The 19,829-nt window shown below is 40.1% G+C and overlaps 1 protein-coding gene across 4 annotated transcripts in view; it reads left to right on the top strand.

The window, feature by feature from the left end:
* Positions 1-19,829, top strand: part of lrp8 (low density lipoprotein receptor-related protein 8, apolipoprotein e receptor) — a 123,886-nt gene that overhangs the window by 69,872 nt on the left and 34,185 nt on the right. For all 4 annotated transcript variants that reach the window (XM_058072224.1, XM_058072223.1, XM_058072222.1 and 1 more), the window contains exons 6-10: positions 9,486-9,860; positions 12,396-12,518; positions 13,786-13,908; positions 16,242-16,361; positions 17,675-17,800. In XM_058072224.1, coding sequence (XP_057928207.1) covers positions 9,486-9,860; positions 12,396-12,518; positions 13,786-13,908; positions 16,242-16,361; positions 17,675-17,800 — 867 coding nt within the window. The remainder of the gene's footprint in view (positions 1-9,485; positions 9,861-12,395; positions 12,519-13,785; positions 13,909-16,241; positions 16,362-17,674; positions 17,801-19,829) is intronic.

Here is a 19,829-nt window from a genome sequence, read left to right as displayed (position 1 = left end):
CAACCCACATAACTTGCCCGGGTAGTACAGCTCTGCCAAAATGGTACAGGAATGCACGCTGTGGGAAGAGGTTTGGCTGCATGTGAAGAGCATAAAGAAGATACCAGGAGCTGTAGAGGGGTCCGTAGAAAAACAACCTGTCTGCTCGTTTGAAGGACAAACAAGAGGATCACTACAAAACCCTACGAATCAACCTCCAACAGATCATTAATATGCATGTTTCTGCTCAAACTGTCAAAAACGGACTCAATGAGGGTGGCACGATGGCCCGACATTCCCAAGCGGGGCCAGTACAGTCCAACGTAACTGCCAGAGAACACCAGGACTGGCAGATTCTCCATTGGTGCTCTGGGCCGTACAGACTTCAATGTGCTGGCTGGAGTTTCTCTTTACCAGGATGCGATCTTCAGACCCATTGTCAGACCATTTGCGGTGCAGTGAGCCCTGGGTTCCTCCTGATGCATGACAATGATCGGAGTGTGTCAGCAGTTCCTGAATGACGAAGGTACCGATGCGATGGATTGGCCTGCCTGCTTCCCAGACCTTGAATCCAACCAAGCACATCTGTGACTTCCCGGGAGTCGACTAATTACCTAACCCAGGTCTAAGAGCAGACCCCTCAGGATAACATCTTTTCAAGAAGCGAGAAGCAAGCCCAGACATTGTAGGGAATGCATAAAGGCACCTGGGGGCCACACATACACAACGGAGCCACATTTTTGATCCTCATTGGATCAGGTGGTTGTAATAAAACAATAACGTTGTTCAGTTCAGTCTTCCTCAAAGACTCATCTACAATTGTATGGATGGACATTCCATATACAACGATGTGAAGTGTTCTCCCCTTTCCTGATTCATTATTGTTTTACACGGTCGATGAGTTGTTTGCACGTTGGCCACGCAGTCAGGAGATCGGGAATGGATAATGGTTGTCGATGGTTTGGTTACTATACGGTTATGTTAGTTTGGAGTTCAGAGAGAGAAGATATGGAGCCAGCTAGAATGAGGAAATTGTGTGGAAACATTTTGACTTGATCAGTCAGCGAGAGGTGAAGTGCTTATTGTGTTTCAAGAAGTTGGGGTACAATAATAACACCTCATCCATGTTCAGGCATTAACGTGCCTTTCATGAACAAAAAGATTAAACTGGACCTTCACCCGTCCATGGTAAGGTTAATAGTACTACATTATAATATTAACATATTACAGTATTACCAACACAACCATGATGAAGCTAGCCATATCACATGATACATGGCATTTATGGACAAGAAAACATTCAGTATTTTATATATACTGTATATTTTATCGGGCGGCACGGCGGTCTAGTGGTTGGCACGCAGACCTCACAGCTCGGAGACCAGGGTTCAATTCCACCCTCGGCCATCTCTGTGTGGAGTTTGCATGTTCTCCCCGTGCAAGGTGGGTTTTCTCCGGGTACTCCAGTTTCCTCCCACATTCCAAAAACATGCTAGGTTAATTGGCGACTCCAAATTGTCCATAGGTATGAATGTGAGTGTGAATGGTTGTTTGTCTATATGTGCCCTGTGATTGTCTGGCCACCAGTCCAGGGTGTACCCCGCCTCACGCCCGAACACAGCTGGGATAGGCTGCCGCCTATGAGGAAAAGCGGTAGAAAATGAATGAATGTATATTTTATCTTACACTTTGTAGATTAATCATTTGGTTATACATTTTTTTGTAGTACATAATCATTTCCAAGAGCCAAAACAGATCAGCATTCAATGCATCACACATGAAGATACATCCGCCTGTAATTGTATCCAAGGCCAGCAGGTGGTTTTGTGTGCACATCAAGCTTCAAGAAATGAATCCATTCTCAAACCAGTTGACTGAAATGGTTCGAAGTCTCATGGGGCTTCATCTCGCCATCCCTAGTTTCTTCCCACATTAAAAAAAACATGCATGTTTTTGGAATCACCTGGAAACATGCATTTTTTGTTCTGGACTCTACATTGTCCGTAGGTGTGAATGTGAGGTTGAATGATTGGTTGGTTACCAATCCGGACTCCAGAAGACCCCTGCGACCCTAACGAGGATAGGCAGCATAAAAAGTGGTTGGATGTTTGAGATGATCAAACAAATTCGAGTAAATGGTTGTTTGGCTCTATATTGATAAGTCTTGTGATTCGTCCAAGGTGTACCTGACCTATCCGTAAACGCTATTCTGAGATAGCGCTATATTGTTTCCCTGGTAAGGATTTGTGCGTCGTGGTAGTCAAGAACTGATTATTTACTTTATCTTGAGAGCTTTTCACTGATCTGGCTTCAAATTATTTCTCTGCAGTGTCTGTGTTTGCAAGTAGCTTAGGCGCTCTGGGAGAAAGTGGGCTAAACAGAAACATGGAGACAGCCAGTCAGACGAAGAGAGAAGACTGTACTCTGAGAGACTCCCGTGGGCTCGGGGGACCTGTTGCTCTTTTCACATCACTTGCGCTGCTATGTTACATTACAGAAAGCCGCCGCAGGATCGATGCCCGCGAGGGATATGTTTGTTGGTGTTTTATGGCAGGGCACAGAAGGGTTGCGTGTCTGTGTGTCTTTTTGTGTATTTGTGTTTGCCATTCTGGGTGGAAAGCAAAAAGGTGAGCAGAGAATAAAATTGATGTAAACGATACCCACATGAAAATAGTGCTGCTTGGTGCACAATGAATGCAACCTCTACTCTATCATTTAATAGCAGACCAAAGAGAAGCAAGAGGAGTCCACCCACATGAAAAATAGCTGCTGTGGGATTTTGCTTCTTTATTCTTTAGAGGTGTCTGTAGCCTCTCGTGTTGAGGTTTTTCCTATTACATCCTCCTTCATTTACAATCCTTTGACTGCTCTCACTGTGTGCGTAGGTGGAATGTAATGGAGTATGGATCACAAGCAGGCTCATATGCACCCAGAGGCTGTCCCAATTTTGTTTTAGGTTCAAAGAACCTCTATCTGCCCAGTGGTCCCACGAAGATCATTGCTGTATGTGCATCCTAAGTCAGGATCACCTGGAAATGAAAGCTAAGATAGCATAACCAAGGTTAAGACCTCGCTCCAAACAGAGGAGACAAGCCAGCCATCCATTCAATCCGCCATACATCCATCATCGAGTCATCAAATATATCATGATATCTTACATGTTCAATAGATGGATATACTTTATTACAGAGGTCTCAAACTCAATTTACTTGGGGGCCACTGGAGCTCGGGTCTGGGTGAGACTGGGCCGCATCAGGTTTTCCAAAAAAAAACAAAAAAAACAATTTATTAAAAACAAAAAAATTAAAAAAACGTCGCTTTGGTTCCAATTTTCTACAAGAAAAGCTCTGATAAAACATTGCACTGTTCTCAAATATCTTAATTTTTATTTTTCTACACAAAATAAGATGAAAAATAAATAAACAAATCAAGAATAAACAAAATCAGTCAATCAGTAATAAATAAATAATTATAATAATAATAAAACGGCAAATAATAAAAACTTAAGAAACCACATATAGTTGGTGAGTAGACAAATTATTTTTTTCTGATTAAAATTAACTAAGCATTATTAGAGCCCTGTAGACATGACAAAACACGACTATAGTCACATTTATACTCTTTTTATTTACAACATATTGCGCAACTGCAGGGTCTTGAGACACATGCTAACTCGCAAACTAGAGAGCTAGCGACCTAAACGGTAGCCTTCAAGTTATTTCCTTTAAACTTAAATAGCCAAAAACTTACCACTTCCACACGGATAGGGAGGATAACTATTAACAGTTATTTAACCTTTAACATGAACATTAATCAAACGTAATAATTTTTTCTGGGTACATGATACCATACAGCATCCATATCAAACTTGTGCGGGCCGCACTAACATTAAACTTTCATATCAAGGCGGGGGCCTCAAACTAGTGTCCTGCGGGCCACATTTGGCCCGCGGGCCGCGTGTTTGAGACCCCTGCTTTATTAACTTCAGTTGTCAGTTCTGCTTACTAGTTATCACCTATTACGCAATATTGTATGTGTAAGTAACCTACTGTGTTTGAAAAGTTTAAAGCAGTAGCTGTCAAAATGCTTTAATGCTGATTCTAAATTGTTTACCACTTCTTTTAAGCGATAAAAGATGCAGTATGTCTCACCTGCCTGATGGCTCTCTGAGATTATAAATACGATAAAGATGGACTTCACTAACTGTATCTACAGCAGGGCCAGTGACCATGTCTTAGAGACACACCTCATTGTTTAGTCAGAGGACATTCTGGCTCCAATGGTGTTTCCTTTAGCTCGCATCTTAAATTCCCATCACTGTGGGACTGTAGCGAAGCGCCTTGAGCGGTCAGGAGACTAGAAGTGCGCATCCTACTGTTAATGAAGGTCATTTATCATTCACTGCAATATAACCTTTTGAAGACTCGGTAATCACGATCAAGAATCATGTCGCAAAGGTGAAGCCCCAGTGGTGTTGAGCTATATTAACCCAATGACCCCGAAAATAGATTCTTATAATACTTGATTTACTTACTTTTACACAGGTTCTCCCGATATGTACCTGTCTTGTTCTAGAATTTCATTTTGTTTTTTCTCCATCTTACAGTGTGTTTAAACTGTAATTCTCATTCCTCTGCTACTACACTTACTTTTAATGTTGTTTTTACCCCGGGCAAGGCTGCCTAGCAAGCGCTGCTTACTGCAGAGACATTGTAGAAAATAGTTCATCCAATTCATCCATTTTCTATGCCGCTTATACTCGCAGGGGAGTTGGTATGCTGGAGTTTATCTAGTAAATAGTCATAAAAATCTGTCTTGTTTTACTTGCCAGACAGGACTAGTCTGCTGTTCACTGAACGTTTACGTGATAACAGTTCCTGTAAATAGGTCACTTACTATCCTAACTCTGTTGATGCCTTTTGGCAGAATAATGTTCATTTTGTCTTTTCAAACTTTGGACCTAAGTGAACTAAAAAAAATACTGGTCCATAACACCATAACATTTCAATTATAAGTTATTTTAAGGCAAAAATAATAAGTATATATTATTTTGCCTTAAAGGCTGCACGGCGGTAGACTGGTTAGCACGCAGACCTCACAGCTAGGAGACCTGGGTTCAATTCCACCCTCAGCAATCTCTGTGTAGAGTTTGCATGTTCTCCCTGTGCATGCGTGGGTTTTCTCCGGGTACTCCGGTTTCCTCCCACATTCCAAAAACATGCTAGGTTAATTGGCGACTCCAAATTGTCCATAGGTATGAATGTGAGTGTGAATGGTTGTTTGTCTATATGTGCCCTGTGATTGGCTGGCCACCAGTCTCTCGTCCGAAGACAGCTGGGATAGGCTCCAGCACCCCCGCGACCCTTGTGAGGAAAAGCAGTAGAAAATGAATGAATGAATATTTTGCCTTAAAATGACTTAAAACGTAATAAGCATCATAATATAGTTCCAACAAAACTTTTTTTTTCATATTATACCCAAAAGAGATGACTGACATGCGAGATGGCTCTCTTCCACCAGTGTTCCAGATTTGTGTTGTTGGCTCCGTAGCTGCTAAACAGCATTTGCCAAAAATGCTGGACACTCACAATCCTCTGTTTGTCAGCCAGTGATAAATCAATTTTAATATTGTACTCCTCTCACTGTCTTTCCACATTCCATCATCATGGTGTGTGTGTGTGTGTGTGTGTGTGTGCGGGCTTCCGACATTGATGTTTCAAAGACTTAATGTTGCCAAAGCACCGATAAACACTCAGTGTGGCCCCTGTGAGAATGAACCCCGTGCCAAGTTGCCTACGGTAGACAGAATACTGTATCGCTGTACACACACGCAGGCACACAATCCCCCACATCATACAATACACAATCATACAATGATTTCAGGTAAAAGTTTTGTCTGTTTTTGCTGAATTCCAAAGTATTTGACTTTGAAGGTTCCACGTACTGTGGATCAGCAAAAAAAAGTAAGGTTCTGTCAGGATGATGCTAATAGTCCACTGTATCAGCGTTTTGTTTTTTTTTGTTCTTTTTGCTATTTCTGGACTCTTGATATTTGCCTGTGTTTTGGTGAGGTCGGGGGTCCTGCTACATCAGGTTAGGCTTTTATTTGAGCGTGCATGTTGCAAAGCGGCAGGTCATGCAACAACACTGCTTTCTAGTAACTTCAAAATTTTAAAAGACTACAGCTACAAAAATATGATTTTGTTGTGAAATATTGCAACCCTGCTTTTTAGGGAATATACAGTTTGTATAGTTCTCTCAATAATTACCATGAACACAAATGCCATAGTTCATTTTGTTGGGACACTTCTATGCAAAAAACAGGCATACAAAATAGTGATGAGCAAGTACGCTATTATCTTTATCTGGAACTGTTGACCCATCTAAATGATCGATATCCGTATCTGTACTAAAAATGGGCGGGGCATTAACCGGAAGTGAGTTCCACAATGTGCCATTCATAGGCCGATAAAAAATACGGCCATGACAGCGCGTCATGACATCATTACAGTACGTCACAGAGTCTTTCCTGTTGAGTCGCTGTGTGTGACTGGCCAATCACAGAGCATGAAGAGTAAACAGTGAATACATTATCCAATTTTTTTTTTAAATAAACTTTATTTCTAACAACTACAGAACAAACACCATGATGACTTCCCTTACAGATACACATAATTAACAGCTGTACTTACTCGTAATGGTCAAAAATGCATTATCCATAACGGATAGTATCATTACGCCACTAAAGAACATCAGGCACTATTATGTGCAATTCTCTTTTTATAGTTGAACTCGCCTCTTATCTTTTATCTTGTTTTCCTGCAGGTACAGGTGGTAAACTGAGATCGATGCTTATGTGTACAATATAAGACTACGCCACTTATTTCATGGTTCGCTTAATAACATGTTTAGCCAGGGTGTGATTTAATTCCATGCTCTAGAAACATTAAACCACATACTCTTAAGTGCTTGTGTGCATGTTTGAATACCTTGTTAAACATGTTTCATGTGCACCTGCAGCCATTAAAGTGTGATTCTTGCAACGATAGTTTCATTTCCGCTCAGTTTGACATGTACAGAGCTGCTAAATATATCCTATGCCAATGAATGCATGAATTGTCCTTGAGATCAAGGTCACTGAGCTGAGTCATATCTCTCTGCTTCATCTATCGGCTCTATCGGACAAATGTAGAGAACATTGTTTCACCTCCTTGTCGAACAGGTTGCTGAAAAACCAACCAACTAGCCTTGATAATAAAATACACTACTTTTACCGGTAACGGACACAGGTGATGTGAAATATAAATAGTGTGCACAAACCTGTTGTTGATTGGCGTTGCCACCATGATTCATTTTGGATTCTCTTGGAGCCTTGTGGTGTATACCTGCGGGAATCAATCGACGTGATGATGTCAAAAATAATCAAAGTTCTGGGTCAACAAAGTTGACAACAAAGGGTTAAAACATTTCATAACCCCCGCGGCTGGGTTGTTGAAATAACCCAGCAGTTGTAGTGTCATAGCCCAAATCCCAGTTGAAAAACCCATTACGGGGTGAAACATTTCATAACCGTTTTTTGAGTGCATGTGCTTCCCTGAGAAGCTGTCTTCTCGAGTGCCCCGTGTGTACCCTTTCGCTCATACTGAGGAATGGTTTTGTTGTGGGCACAGTCATCAAAACCAGAATGAAAGGAAGCAAAGACTTGCTCACAGACTTTTAAAGTTAGAAAGATGACAAATGTGATGCATGGAGTCACACACGCAATTGAAAATAATTTTCAATGCCTACACTAAAAATACATGCTCCCAATTTTCAGCTTCTGCATCAAATCATATTGATTTTTCTGAACAAAGATGAGATAATTATATGATCCTGCAGACTTACACTGCATGTTATAAATATATCTCATGGCAACGTACTTTCATACAACTTGTATTTTATGAGTTATCTGTCCTCTGAATTTCAAATGTATGTTATTTTTATTGAAATTACCCATTTTGGAACCCATCACCAGTGTATTCTCCAATAGCTGAGCATCCCAATGTAAATTCTGCCAGGGAAAAACACATTGACAACATGCAGAATACATGAATACGTGCATGCGCTATTTAAATGTAAATATGCATGAAAGAAAACCTGCTTAGTTTTATTTTGTTTGTGCAGCCCATACGCCAAACCAAACAGTTGATGTCCTCATGTTAATTGAATTACCTAGATGTGAGTGAGGATGCTTAGCATGTTAACGGTAATAGCAATAGCCCCTTATCATAATGAGTGTCTTTGGCACACTGTGTGGGTAGGTGAACGAGAAAGCGAGAGCTCAATAGTGAGGTTGGTCTTAACAGTTTAAGACAAGTGTTTTTCTTTTAATCAAATCTATCACCACTGTAATTATGGATACAAAGAAATATTAGAGACTGTGGGAGGAAAAGCCACGTAGAGCTGAGCTTTATAATGATGTGAGGCAAAGGTGTCACTGTGCTGACCAATGGTAGTAATCTGAAAATGCATGAATACAGGTGGTTCTCAGGTTACCTATGAGTTTCGTTTGATACTGAAATATCGATAATTTCGATACCAGCTCTTCATGCTCTAAAATTGATTCTCTAAAATCGAAATAATGCTACTTCAGTCATTAGAGGCAATATTTGTCTGAAACGTGTGTCTGTTAAAATGACGACCGATCGCAATTTAGACCAAAGATCGCAATCCTTCTTTGACTAACATGAATGGGAAAACGTTCTCACATGCTCATTAAGTAAAATTTTCCTTGTAAGATGGAAAGGAGAGCTTATTACTGCTTATATTTCGGGCCTCCCCAATGAGTTTTAATGTATGCTGTGATAAGTTAACTATCTGTCCTCTAATTCAAATTTTCTCTTATCGACTCCCACATGCTTCTGAAGTTAGCTTCTAAGAGGAGCACGAGAGCAAACTTAATTTAAGTCGAAGATAGGTGAAGTTGGCAAAAATCAAATCTATATTTTAGAACGAACAGCATGCAATTCATGGACAAAAGTATTTGGACACATGGCTGGGAACACCTCAAGAAACAGGAAATAGAATAAAATAGATATTTGGTCATATTGTATTGGACTTATCAAATAAAAAATATGGAGAGATTAATTAATTGTATTCTGTAATTATTTCATCTAATTAATCTCACCGAAAAATTGAAGAGAAAAGCCCTTTCTTTGAGGTATTTTAATTTCAATTAATTGATATATAACAAAAAAGTGCCTTCATAAAGTATTGTTTTTAACAGGCTTGAACAGATTCTGCTGTATTTTTTGAAACTGCTTTAGTCCAAAGTGCTGCCTGCAACCGGATTTACAATCATTCACAATCTTTATGTGAAATATGAAGAAATATATTTTTAAATGTTTTAATAATTATTTTATTATTATTTTCACATCTCTCATCTGCCACTCGCCGCGCCTCACCTTGCCCTCCTATAGTTCAGGATGACAGAATAACTCCCTCTGCTTGCTCCATGTTACCCGCAGATGCCAAGGCTTGCCCCGCCAAAGACTTTCAGTGCCGTAACGGGAAGTGTATAGCACCCATCTTCGTCTGTGATGGCGACGACGACTGTGGAGATGCCACTGATGAAGAAAAGTGCTCGGCCCCCAGCTGTGACCAACATGAGTTCCGCTGCAATGACTCAGAATGTATCCCGGCACTTTGGAGCTGTGACGGGGACCCGGACTGCAAGGATAAATCTGACGAATCCATGGAACGCTGCAGTAGGAGGACTGAACCCCAGAAACCTCGATGCATGGTGAGCGAGTTCCAGTGTGGGAGCGGCGAGTGTGTCCGGATGAACTGGAAATGTGATGGAGACGCAGACTGTAAGGACAAATCGGATGAGTCCAACTGTCGTAAGTAAGCTTTCTGTTCATTGTAATGAATAAGTAGGTGCAGTGGATCCCAGCATGTGAATTTTTACATGCTTAACTGGTATTGTTTAGTCGTTTCATACATTGTTATTGGAATCACAACAAACAAGTATAGGTAGGTATACACCCTACTGTATACCTATTGGACATATTATTATTAGCTATACTTGCACACTTGAATGAAGTCCAATAAATGGGGTTCAACAAAAACATTCTCTAAACATAATTCATAATTAATGACTCTGAGCATGCAATTAATCACTACATCATTATTGGAGCTCACTATAGTAGTAGTATCTGATGCTGTGGCGTTGAGGCTATACAGTAATTGATGTCACGACCGAATGTGTTTTCTTTGTTACTACATTTTCAAATTACAGTAGCTGTCGAAGCATTATTTGAGAAAATAATCATTCTTGTTGTGTTCCCAAATGATTGAAGAAATATCATTGCAAACTTTGTCAAATTAACCCTAGAATTGGGTTGCCATGCAACTGTAGAATGTGGAAAAGGAGTGGAGCCAATAGTGCGACTGTGTGTTTGTTACATGTGCACTTGTGGGAGGTCCTTTTATGAGGCATAAAGCCCATCTGGTCTCCTCTTCACCATTTGGGGAGATGACAGGAGCCCTTCTGCAACATGAAGATCACACACTCAAGATACAAAGACTGAGATAGATGTCTCATGTAACATACCTGCACTTACATGGTTGCCATCATCCAAATAGTGAACTAATTACGATAAGATATGCCTTTATTAGTCCCACAAGGGGAAATTTCAGGAATACAGAGTGACAGGGTGGCGCCACAGCATTGCACCAACACTTTGTACTAGACCTATTTTTTTGTTTTTAGGTTTTGGTTTAAATTTTATTGGCCTAGCTAACTTATATTATAAAATAATAGTATTTGTAATTGTAGTTTATCAGTCTACGGTAACTGTGTCTGTACAAAATAATTAAACGATAGGAGACCTTAACTTTTCAATGTAAATAACTCATATATATATTTCCACTCGTCTCAGTTGTATTGTTTTATAATACATGAATGTGAAATGTATAAAAAAAATAGCATCCAACTTTATTGTCCTTGAAGCAAAACACTGTTAATCAAAATTATCATTATTACAGTCAGCGGGTTATAACCGTTACAGGATTATGACTATTCTTCTTGGATCCTGGCATTGATTAGCTGAGTTCAGGTCCAATTTGGCAAGGGTTTGAGTACATTTTGTATTCATGCGTATTCATATTCAGTGTCTCTGAATGCCGATACTAAATAGGTGTTCATAAACAATAAACATATTGAAATATTGGGACACGTTTTACCGCTACAGTTTTGATATTATACAATTTTATAAAAAGAATGTTTCAAATAAATCATTAAGGTACCAAAATTGATGTGACATTCACGCCCATGATGGGTACAGCTTATGTTAATGTTGGACCTGAACTGTAGTGAAGCAGAAATCCATCTCATCTCTTATACATTTGTGACAATAATTCATGATTCATTCATGCTAAAAATGCAAAAATAGGCTTTGCAAATGCCAGACGTATAGAATGAGCAATGTATGAGCAGGTGTTAATCCTCTCGGGGGTTGTTATAATTAGCTGAGCTGATATCTCAATTGTTGAAAGCGGAAAAATAGGAATACAATGTTTGACAGTGGGCTGCACGGCGGTCCAAGTGGTTAGCGCACAGGCCTCATAGTTAGGAGAACCGAGTTCAATTCCACCCTCGGCCATCTCTGTGTAGAGTTTGCATGTTCTCCCCGTGCATGCGTGGGTTTTCTCCGGGTACTCCGGTTTCCTCCCACATTCCAAAAACATGCTAGGTTAATTGGCGACTCCAAATTGTCCATAGGTATGAATGTGAGTGTGAATGTGTTGTTGGGATAGGCTCCAGCACCCCTGCGACCCTTGTAAGGATAAGCGGTAGAAAATAATGAATGAATGAATGTTTGACAGCTGTAAGTGCGGTCAATATCAGAGATGTCCATTTGCACATTCAGCTGAATTCTCAGTTTGCGTCCATGAAATTAGATTTGCATTTAAATCAGTCAGTTGAAAACTATTAACTATTCATGGTTTGATTGATTGCTAAATTCTTCTATCTTTTTGTAATCCTACGAATATGTACTGTCTACTGACCACTACAGTGCAATCCTGATTGAGTTTAGCATATTAATTAATTAATTAATGCCTCAATGTTATTTCTTACATTTTGAAATAAAATGAAAACTGTTTTCAGCACGTTTTCATTCAACGCAGCCATCAATTATGCCCCCCTCCCATTGCGGAGACAGCCCCGAAACAGCCCATCTGAATAATTAAACAGCAAGTTAAAGAGAGAATGAATTTAATGAGCGTATCCTTTTACTGTTGCAGAAGGCCCAGTTAAATGCCAACACTAATAATAATACTAATAGTACCACAATTTCTTTCAGATGAAGACACGGCTGTAACAAAGTAAAATGTCCTACAACTTTACCATTTGTCTGTATTTTGTTCCCCAGCCGTGCTTACATGTCGACCTGATGAGTTCCAGTGCGGAGATGGTTCTTGTATCCACGGCACCAAACAGTGTAATAAAGTTCATGACTGTCCAGACTACAGTGACGAAGCTGGCTGCATCAATGGTAAGAAACATGCTACAGACAAATCAAGAAAAGTAGTTGCTTTTATTTGTACAGATATTTGTGCAGACCACTTAGAAGTCTATCGTAACATTGCTTGAAATAAGTAATGTTATACAGTTAAATATATCTATTAAATATACACCACACAGATGGCTGCACTTGGGTTTAGCATCTACCCCGTTAGAAATGGTTTGACATTTAAAGGATGACTAAACACACAAATATATTACATAAACAGATGTAAAGAAATGTTTGGACTTGAAGAAGCATGCTGATAGCTACAGTATTTACTACGGGGTGTCACAAGATCTCGTAAGAAATTTGTCGTTCAGAAAAAAAAATGGCACAAAGCCAGGGATAATAATAAATTAACTAATTAATCACACAATAAATAAAAATCATTTTGCCGGCCTCAATATATTGGCAGGAGGAAACTTCAATCTAAAACGTAGTCCTAGCATATAAGTGTTTCAAATGTTGTTCTTCCCTGAGATCATATTTCTCCTCTCTTGTAGAGAAGTATTGGATGACATTTTTAGGTAATTTGTTATTTTTAGCCTTTTGCATTATTTTAGCTGTTTGAAGATTAACTATATCAGCAAGTTTAAGCATTTGTCATTTTAGAAATAAGGAGTTAGCATGTTCTCTGTAGGCGGCATTATGAATTATCCTTACTGGCCTTTTTTGCAGTACATTTAGCGAGTGAAGATTGCTTTTATAGATATTACCCCATATTTCCACACAATAAGTTGGAAATGGTAAAACCAGAGAGCAATAAAGAGTCATATTTTCATCTATTGTGATCCCCAGAAATTTATTATCCTTCACCCTTTCAATGTCCACACCGTCTATTTGTATTTGTTGGTGTGTGTCCTTTCTGCAGCATGATTTTAGTTTTACTTAGGTAAATCTATTATCATCAAACCATCTTTTTAGTGTGACCATTTCTTCTCTGACCTTTCTTGTGATTTTCTCTGTACTCCCTCCGCAACAAAAAGCAGTGCTATCATCACAATATATTGCAATATATATAATTTATTTTCCACTATGTTACACTCGTCTGCACTCCACCCCATCATACAGATGGTTGTTGTTGTTCTATGGAACAAATGCACCAATGTGTTGAAACCAATGCACAGAGAGAAGCCTCTTACTGCCTGTTTGGAGGCAAGGGACTAGGGGAAAACAGACAATTTTACGCTGTGCATCTCCACTGTTTTACATGTGGACATAAAACTGTAACCGTAAAATTTATGTGTGTTGACAGTTACAAAGTGCGATGGGCCAAGACACTTCCGCTGTAAGAACGGGGAGTGCATTGACAGCAGCAAGGTGTGTAACAACGTAAAAGACTGCAAGGACTGGTCTGATGAACCTGTGAAGGAGTGCGGTAAGTTTGCTTCTCCTACACAAATACTCATTAAATTGGAGATTCTCTTCATCTGCCGCATCGTGTATGCCCAAGCCAGTGCGGCGCTACTGATTAACACATTGACTTCCAGGCATCATCAACTTCTTTGAATGTGGGCGGTCATTCTTGCTGATAAGAGGAGCTTAATTTGATCAAGGCAGACTAAATCAGGACTTTCTCTGCAGCCTTGTTATGATCAAAGATCCATGTGCCTCTGCCTTCTCTGCCGTGCGAGCTGAGACAGGAAAATGTGATCAGACTACATTACCCATTCAGAACCATACAGATTATCCACACACCATAGATAATTAGCCTTTAGCGCGCGTCAGTCACAGATTCAACATCCCAGTCGCTGCAGAGTACTGCAGTTGAGAAAGCACATACAGGTTCAGAAATATATTGGGGAGCGGCGGTCTACTTTTAAGCTAAATTGCAAGCACATTTATAAATGACTTAATACGCACAGTCCTGTATGCTGAAGTCATGACAACGACAAAGATGGAAGCAGTTCCTCTAGTCAGCTCAAATATAGCGGCTGATGGATAGACACCCTCATGACATTGTACTGGAACCACATCATTATTTAAATCCTGATGTTCCAGGTGACGGGCTGCATGGCAGTCCGAGTGGTTAGCACATAGGCCTCACAGCTAGGAGACCTGAGTTCAGTTCAGTTCAGTTCCTGAGTTCAGTGTGGAGTTTGCATGTTCTTCCCGTGCATACGTGGGTTTTCTCCGGGTACTCCAGTTTCCTCCCACATTCAAAAAACATGCTAGGTTAATTGCCGACTCCAAATTGTCCATAGATATGAATGCTAGTGTGAATGGTTGTTTGTCTATATGTGCCCTGTGATTGGCTGGCGACTAGCCCAGTGTGTACCCCGCCTCTTGCCCGAAGACAGCTGGGATAGGCTTCAGCACCCCGACCCTCGTGCGGAAAAGCGGTTGAAAATGAATGAACGAATTAATGTTCTAGGTGACACCTTCTCTTATTCATTCCTGAAGAGTAATCAGATTTTTTGTGGCTTTTCACAGTTTAACAATCACAGTTTTTGAAAAATACGTCATTTCAAGCGTATAATGTGCACCGGTGTTTAAGCTACACCCACTAATTTTAGAGAAATTTGTACATAAATGATCTGCAGCTTTTTGTTATAGACTTCACTTGCCAGAAGCCAATCATTAAGTATAAAGAAAACTCAAAATGAGCATAACAACCCATCGGAAATAGCAAGAGGCCATCACTCAATATAACAGCCCATCATAAAATCATCACACAGTAACTTAACATTCAAAAGGTAGCTAAGAAATGTACATGACGAGTACCGATATGAGTTTAAAATAAAAGCATCTATTTTAACTCCTTCCCATATGGCGACCACGGTTGCTAGCAGAGGGTAGCTCAGGCAGCCGTTGGCTAATGAACTGCACTTCTGGCGTTAATACAATATGGGAAGAAGTTAAAATTGAAAATTAAAATACTTTTTTTTTTAACTTCAAACTCGTATTGGGATGTATTCAGAATGCCGTGCAGTGCATTCATTCATTCATTCATTCATTCATTTTCTACCGCTTTTCCTCACGAGGGTCGCGGGGGGTTCTAGAGCCTATCCCAGCTGTCTTTGGGCGAGACAGTGCAGTGTAGAACTCTGCAAAGCCTGAGCTCTGCCTAGACATACCAAGTCTTGTACTAAACTATACTTACTGGTTTACTATGTCAAAATGAGGCTGTTGATGGTCTATTTCTTAAAATCTTGATTTGCTTCTGTCTTTCTTCCCATTCGTGCAGTAAGTGGCTCTCTGCAGTACCTGTAGCCTTGAAGCTTAAATCTTTAATATAAACCGGTAATGAAATACCAACTTAAGCTTTCTGCAGTGATCTCTCCACACTCCCCGGGGGCAGCTGAAAGACAAGGGGATAAATGGAAACTTTGAAACAAGATACAATAGAGAAAGGACATGCAGAGGAGACAAGTGGGGGGAATTAAACAAGTGGATGAAGAGGAGCATATGGAGAGAACTGAATGTGCAATAATTGTGGGCGGAAATTGAGTGCATAGGCCCATCTTCCGTGCTGGAAGATGCTGTGTATTGTGGGTCACGAACATGAACACTACCATGCTGACATTGAAGTACAGCTCTCTATGTCTCAGGCTGTTATTTTGAATCAACATTTTCCTGCACTCCAACCCGTGGAAAGATGATCAAGAAAACGTATCACTCAGTTTTGACTTGCTGTTGCTTATTCATTGTTATTTCCAAATGTTGTGTCATAACTCGCATGCATTACTTCTTCTGCTGTTCTTCCCGCAGGCCTAAATGAGTGTGCAGACAACAATGGCGGCTGCTCCCACATCTGCAGGGACCAGAGAATTGGTTATATTTGTGACTGTCCCTCAGGGTACAAACTTCTGGACAAAAAGACTTGTGGTGGTAAAGACAAAAATGATATTCATTTGAAAACTGTGAAATATTCCAACCATGGTTGAAACAACCTTTTTTCCTGTATTGCTATTATGTAATTATGACCAATTTGCAACCCTGTTGAGTACAATCATCTCTCAGCACATCACAGTTCCAATTTTTGCCTTCACATTTTTTAGTATATTCATAAATCATCCTGTTTTGTGGATTAATATGGCCGAAATGCATTTTTAACCATAAAAATGGCTAAATGAACTAAAATATATATTCAGAAAATGCACTCAGATGTCGAAAGGAAATGTAGTATGAGACCCACAAGCACCAGACTTGATCACCAGAACAACAGGCCTTTATTGCAGGTTTGAATTATTTCACAACAGGCACAAAACATGGGCAACTGTTGCTGCCATAACCCATACCAAGCTAAAACTCAACTCTTAACTTCTTGTCCACCCGCCACGCCACTTCCCTATAATAATAATAATAATAATAATAATAATAACACATTGGATCACATTTATAGCAACGGACACGAGCGCTAATCTTATTTATGTCTCAAATTTACTCTTATTATGTCTACTATATTGGGTAATGTGAGTGTCAAGGTGACTCTAGGGGTGTTAGTTCATGTCTTGAGGGCTCTAATTATGTTAAACTTATTTAGAAGGTTGGAAACAGGTTTTCTATGCTCTAATTATGAAAATATTGTATTGAGGATTAAGGAATCCTACTTTGCAGAAATTCACTTATCACGGTCTGATCTGGAACCAATTATCATTTGTTCACATGCCCCCAACCCTTCAGGATGAAGCTAGTACTGCACGTGCCTCCAAAAATGACATTTATCTCAATTTTATTGTCAGAATGGCAAGAACAATGATGTCACACTTGCATTAAGGACGTTACACAGACTGTAGCAAGACCTGGTCTTTAATAAATGTTTCTGGCTTCTCAGCCTGTGCGCCGTGAGTTTGAAACCCGTGCTCATATTTTCAATTGCATACTTCAGATAATAACTTTCTTCATTTCTATGCAGATGATGGGCCTTTCACGCTATTCTCTGCATATATTAGTCGCCAACAACTTTATTATTTGCAAATGGTGACTCACACATTGAATCTTGACTGAATGTGTTTTCAGCAACTTTAGACATCACTGCAGGGTTATAGCTATCATTCATGTACTGTACATAAATACCTGTAGACGTGTGTCCTGCACATTACCTGAGACAATTATTGCCATTTAAATGATGCTATGCTTCATATCCCTACTCCACAATGTGTGTTTTTATACTCCTTTTCATCTGTCTCTGCTCTTTACAGACATAGATGAATGCGAGAACCCAGACGCCTGCAGTCAAATATGTATCAATTACAAAGGGGATTATAAGTGTGAGTGCTATGAAGGTTACGAGATGGACCCTGCCTCCAAGACCTGCAAGGCTGTGGGTGAGTCATTCGTCACACATATGCACTCATATTGAATGGACGGCCGCACCAAAATGCAGACAGGCATATCATTCTGGCAGTCCTATAGCTACTACCTGGTTACATTTTCCACTTGTATATCTCTGCGGGACCCCCTACCCCCCCCCCCCCCCCCACCCCCTTGCTTTGTATGCAGGCCTTGCTCAGCAATCTGTGTGAAGATAAATATTTGCCATCTTTTTCTGCAGTCTTCGCTAATGAAAAGTTTGCAGTCAGCTGCCTCTGCTATCCCAGGGGTGTGTAAGAAAGGATGTTGTTGGAGGCCACTGTCTGTTGGCTAAAGGGCAGAGAGGCTGGCTTTGTCGCCTCGCTTGGCTTGGGTAAACACTCCATGCGCTGTAACAAAAAAGTGCCTGAATCCTGAAGTAGCAACAACATTGTTGCTTGCTCGCTGGAGCTCAGACAGACATTAACATTCCCACATTTGCACATTGCTTTACCGGTAGCTATACAATTTGAGGGTATATCTTAGATTTAAAATTGGGTCCAGATCTAATCTTGCAGTGGTCCCATTTGGGAATGGAATCACTAACCGGTTTAGTTAATTTTGTGCAAAGAGAAAATCAGATTGCGTTAGCCGTCATCGAGACCGTCTGTCTAAGGTCAAGTCATTACTGAATAAAGTGGTGTGGTAATGAGAAAGCATCACAACAAAAAACAAGCCCTCGTTCTTGGTTTAAGTGGTATAAAAACACCACTGAGAGGCCGAGAAAGTATTCATTGAAATACTGACATTTTTTTGTCATGTGTCTTAATTAGAGTGCAAATGGTTGGACTGAATTTGGACCAGAACTGTTACTCAGAGGAAGAAATTAAATTGTTAAAAAAAATAAATAAATACTAGAACATCAGGCAGGGAGCCACAACAAAGAGACTGCATGCGGCTCTGAAGCCGTGGGTTGCCGGCCGCAGTATTTCTTCTTGATTATCAGTCAAGAAGAATGTCTTATTTTATTGTGTGATCAAATGCAAGAAGTGATTAGTGGCAGTATAATGTCTGCACATGTGAGTGCAGGCTGTGAAAGGCCTCTTTCTGCTTTTTTGGAGAGGCACTAAAGTGTCAAAGTCATCTTGCAATTTGCTTTCTATAGTGCCAGTGAAGTACATGCAAGTAATTGTTACATTAGTGGCTAATTACTGAGCGAAAACTGCTTTCTCCAATGTACACTAAGTGCATTTTATTGTAATTGAAGGACAGTAACGTAGGTGCTGGAGATTAGTTTTAGTGTGCAACTAATTGTCTAAATGCATTTGGCTATGAACATTTAATACACTTTTGTCAGAAAGGTAATGCAACTATAACTAGTAGTAGTAAGTAGTGGAACACTAATGTATTTTGGACTACTTCTAACATTTTTATTTTTAATATAGAATAAATAGGCTTATTATAATAAAGTGGTTAGCGCGCAGGCCTCACAGCTAGGAGACCCGAGTTCGATTCCACCCATGGCCATGTCTGTGTGGAGTTTGCATGTTCTCCCCGTGCATGCGTGGGTTTTTTGTCCGGGTACTCCGGTTTCCTCCCATATTCCAAAAACATGCTAGGTTAATTGGCGACTCCAAATTGTCCATAGGTATGAATGTGAGTGTGAATGGTTGTTTGTCTATATGTGCCCTGTGATTGGCTGGCGACCAGTCCGAAGACAGCTGGGATAGGCTCCAGCACCCCCCCGCGACCCTTGTGAGGATAAGCGGTAGAAAATTAATGAATGAATAAAATAAATACATATTCTTAACCTGCACGGTGGACTAGTGGTTTGGATGCTGCCCTCACAGTCAGGAGATGGTGGGTTCATCAGAACATCTCTATGTCGAGTTTGCGTATCTTCTCCCTGGGTACTCCGGCTCCCTCCCACATTCCAAAAATATGCACACGCGGTTAATTGGACTCTAAATCAGAGGTGTAAAACTCAATTGCACCAGGGGGGCTAAAAAAATTTTTTTTAAAAGCTCAAAAGTCTATTTAAGGTTGTGGGTAGGACTTGACAGT

Source organism: Doryrhamphus excisus, chromosome 5 (assembly GCF_030265055.1).
Source record: "Doryrhamphus excisus isolate RoL2022-K1 chromosome 5, RoL_Dexc_1.0, whole genome shotgun sequence".
Taxonomy (NCBI): Eukaryota; Metazoa; Chordata; class Actinopteri; order Syngnathiformes; family Syngnathidae; genus Doryrhamphus; species Doryrhamphus excisus.
This window is presented reverse-complemented; position numbering and strand designations above follow the sequence as displayed.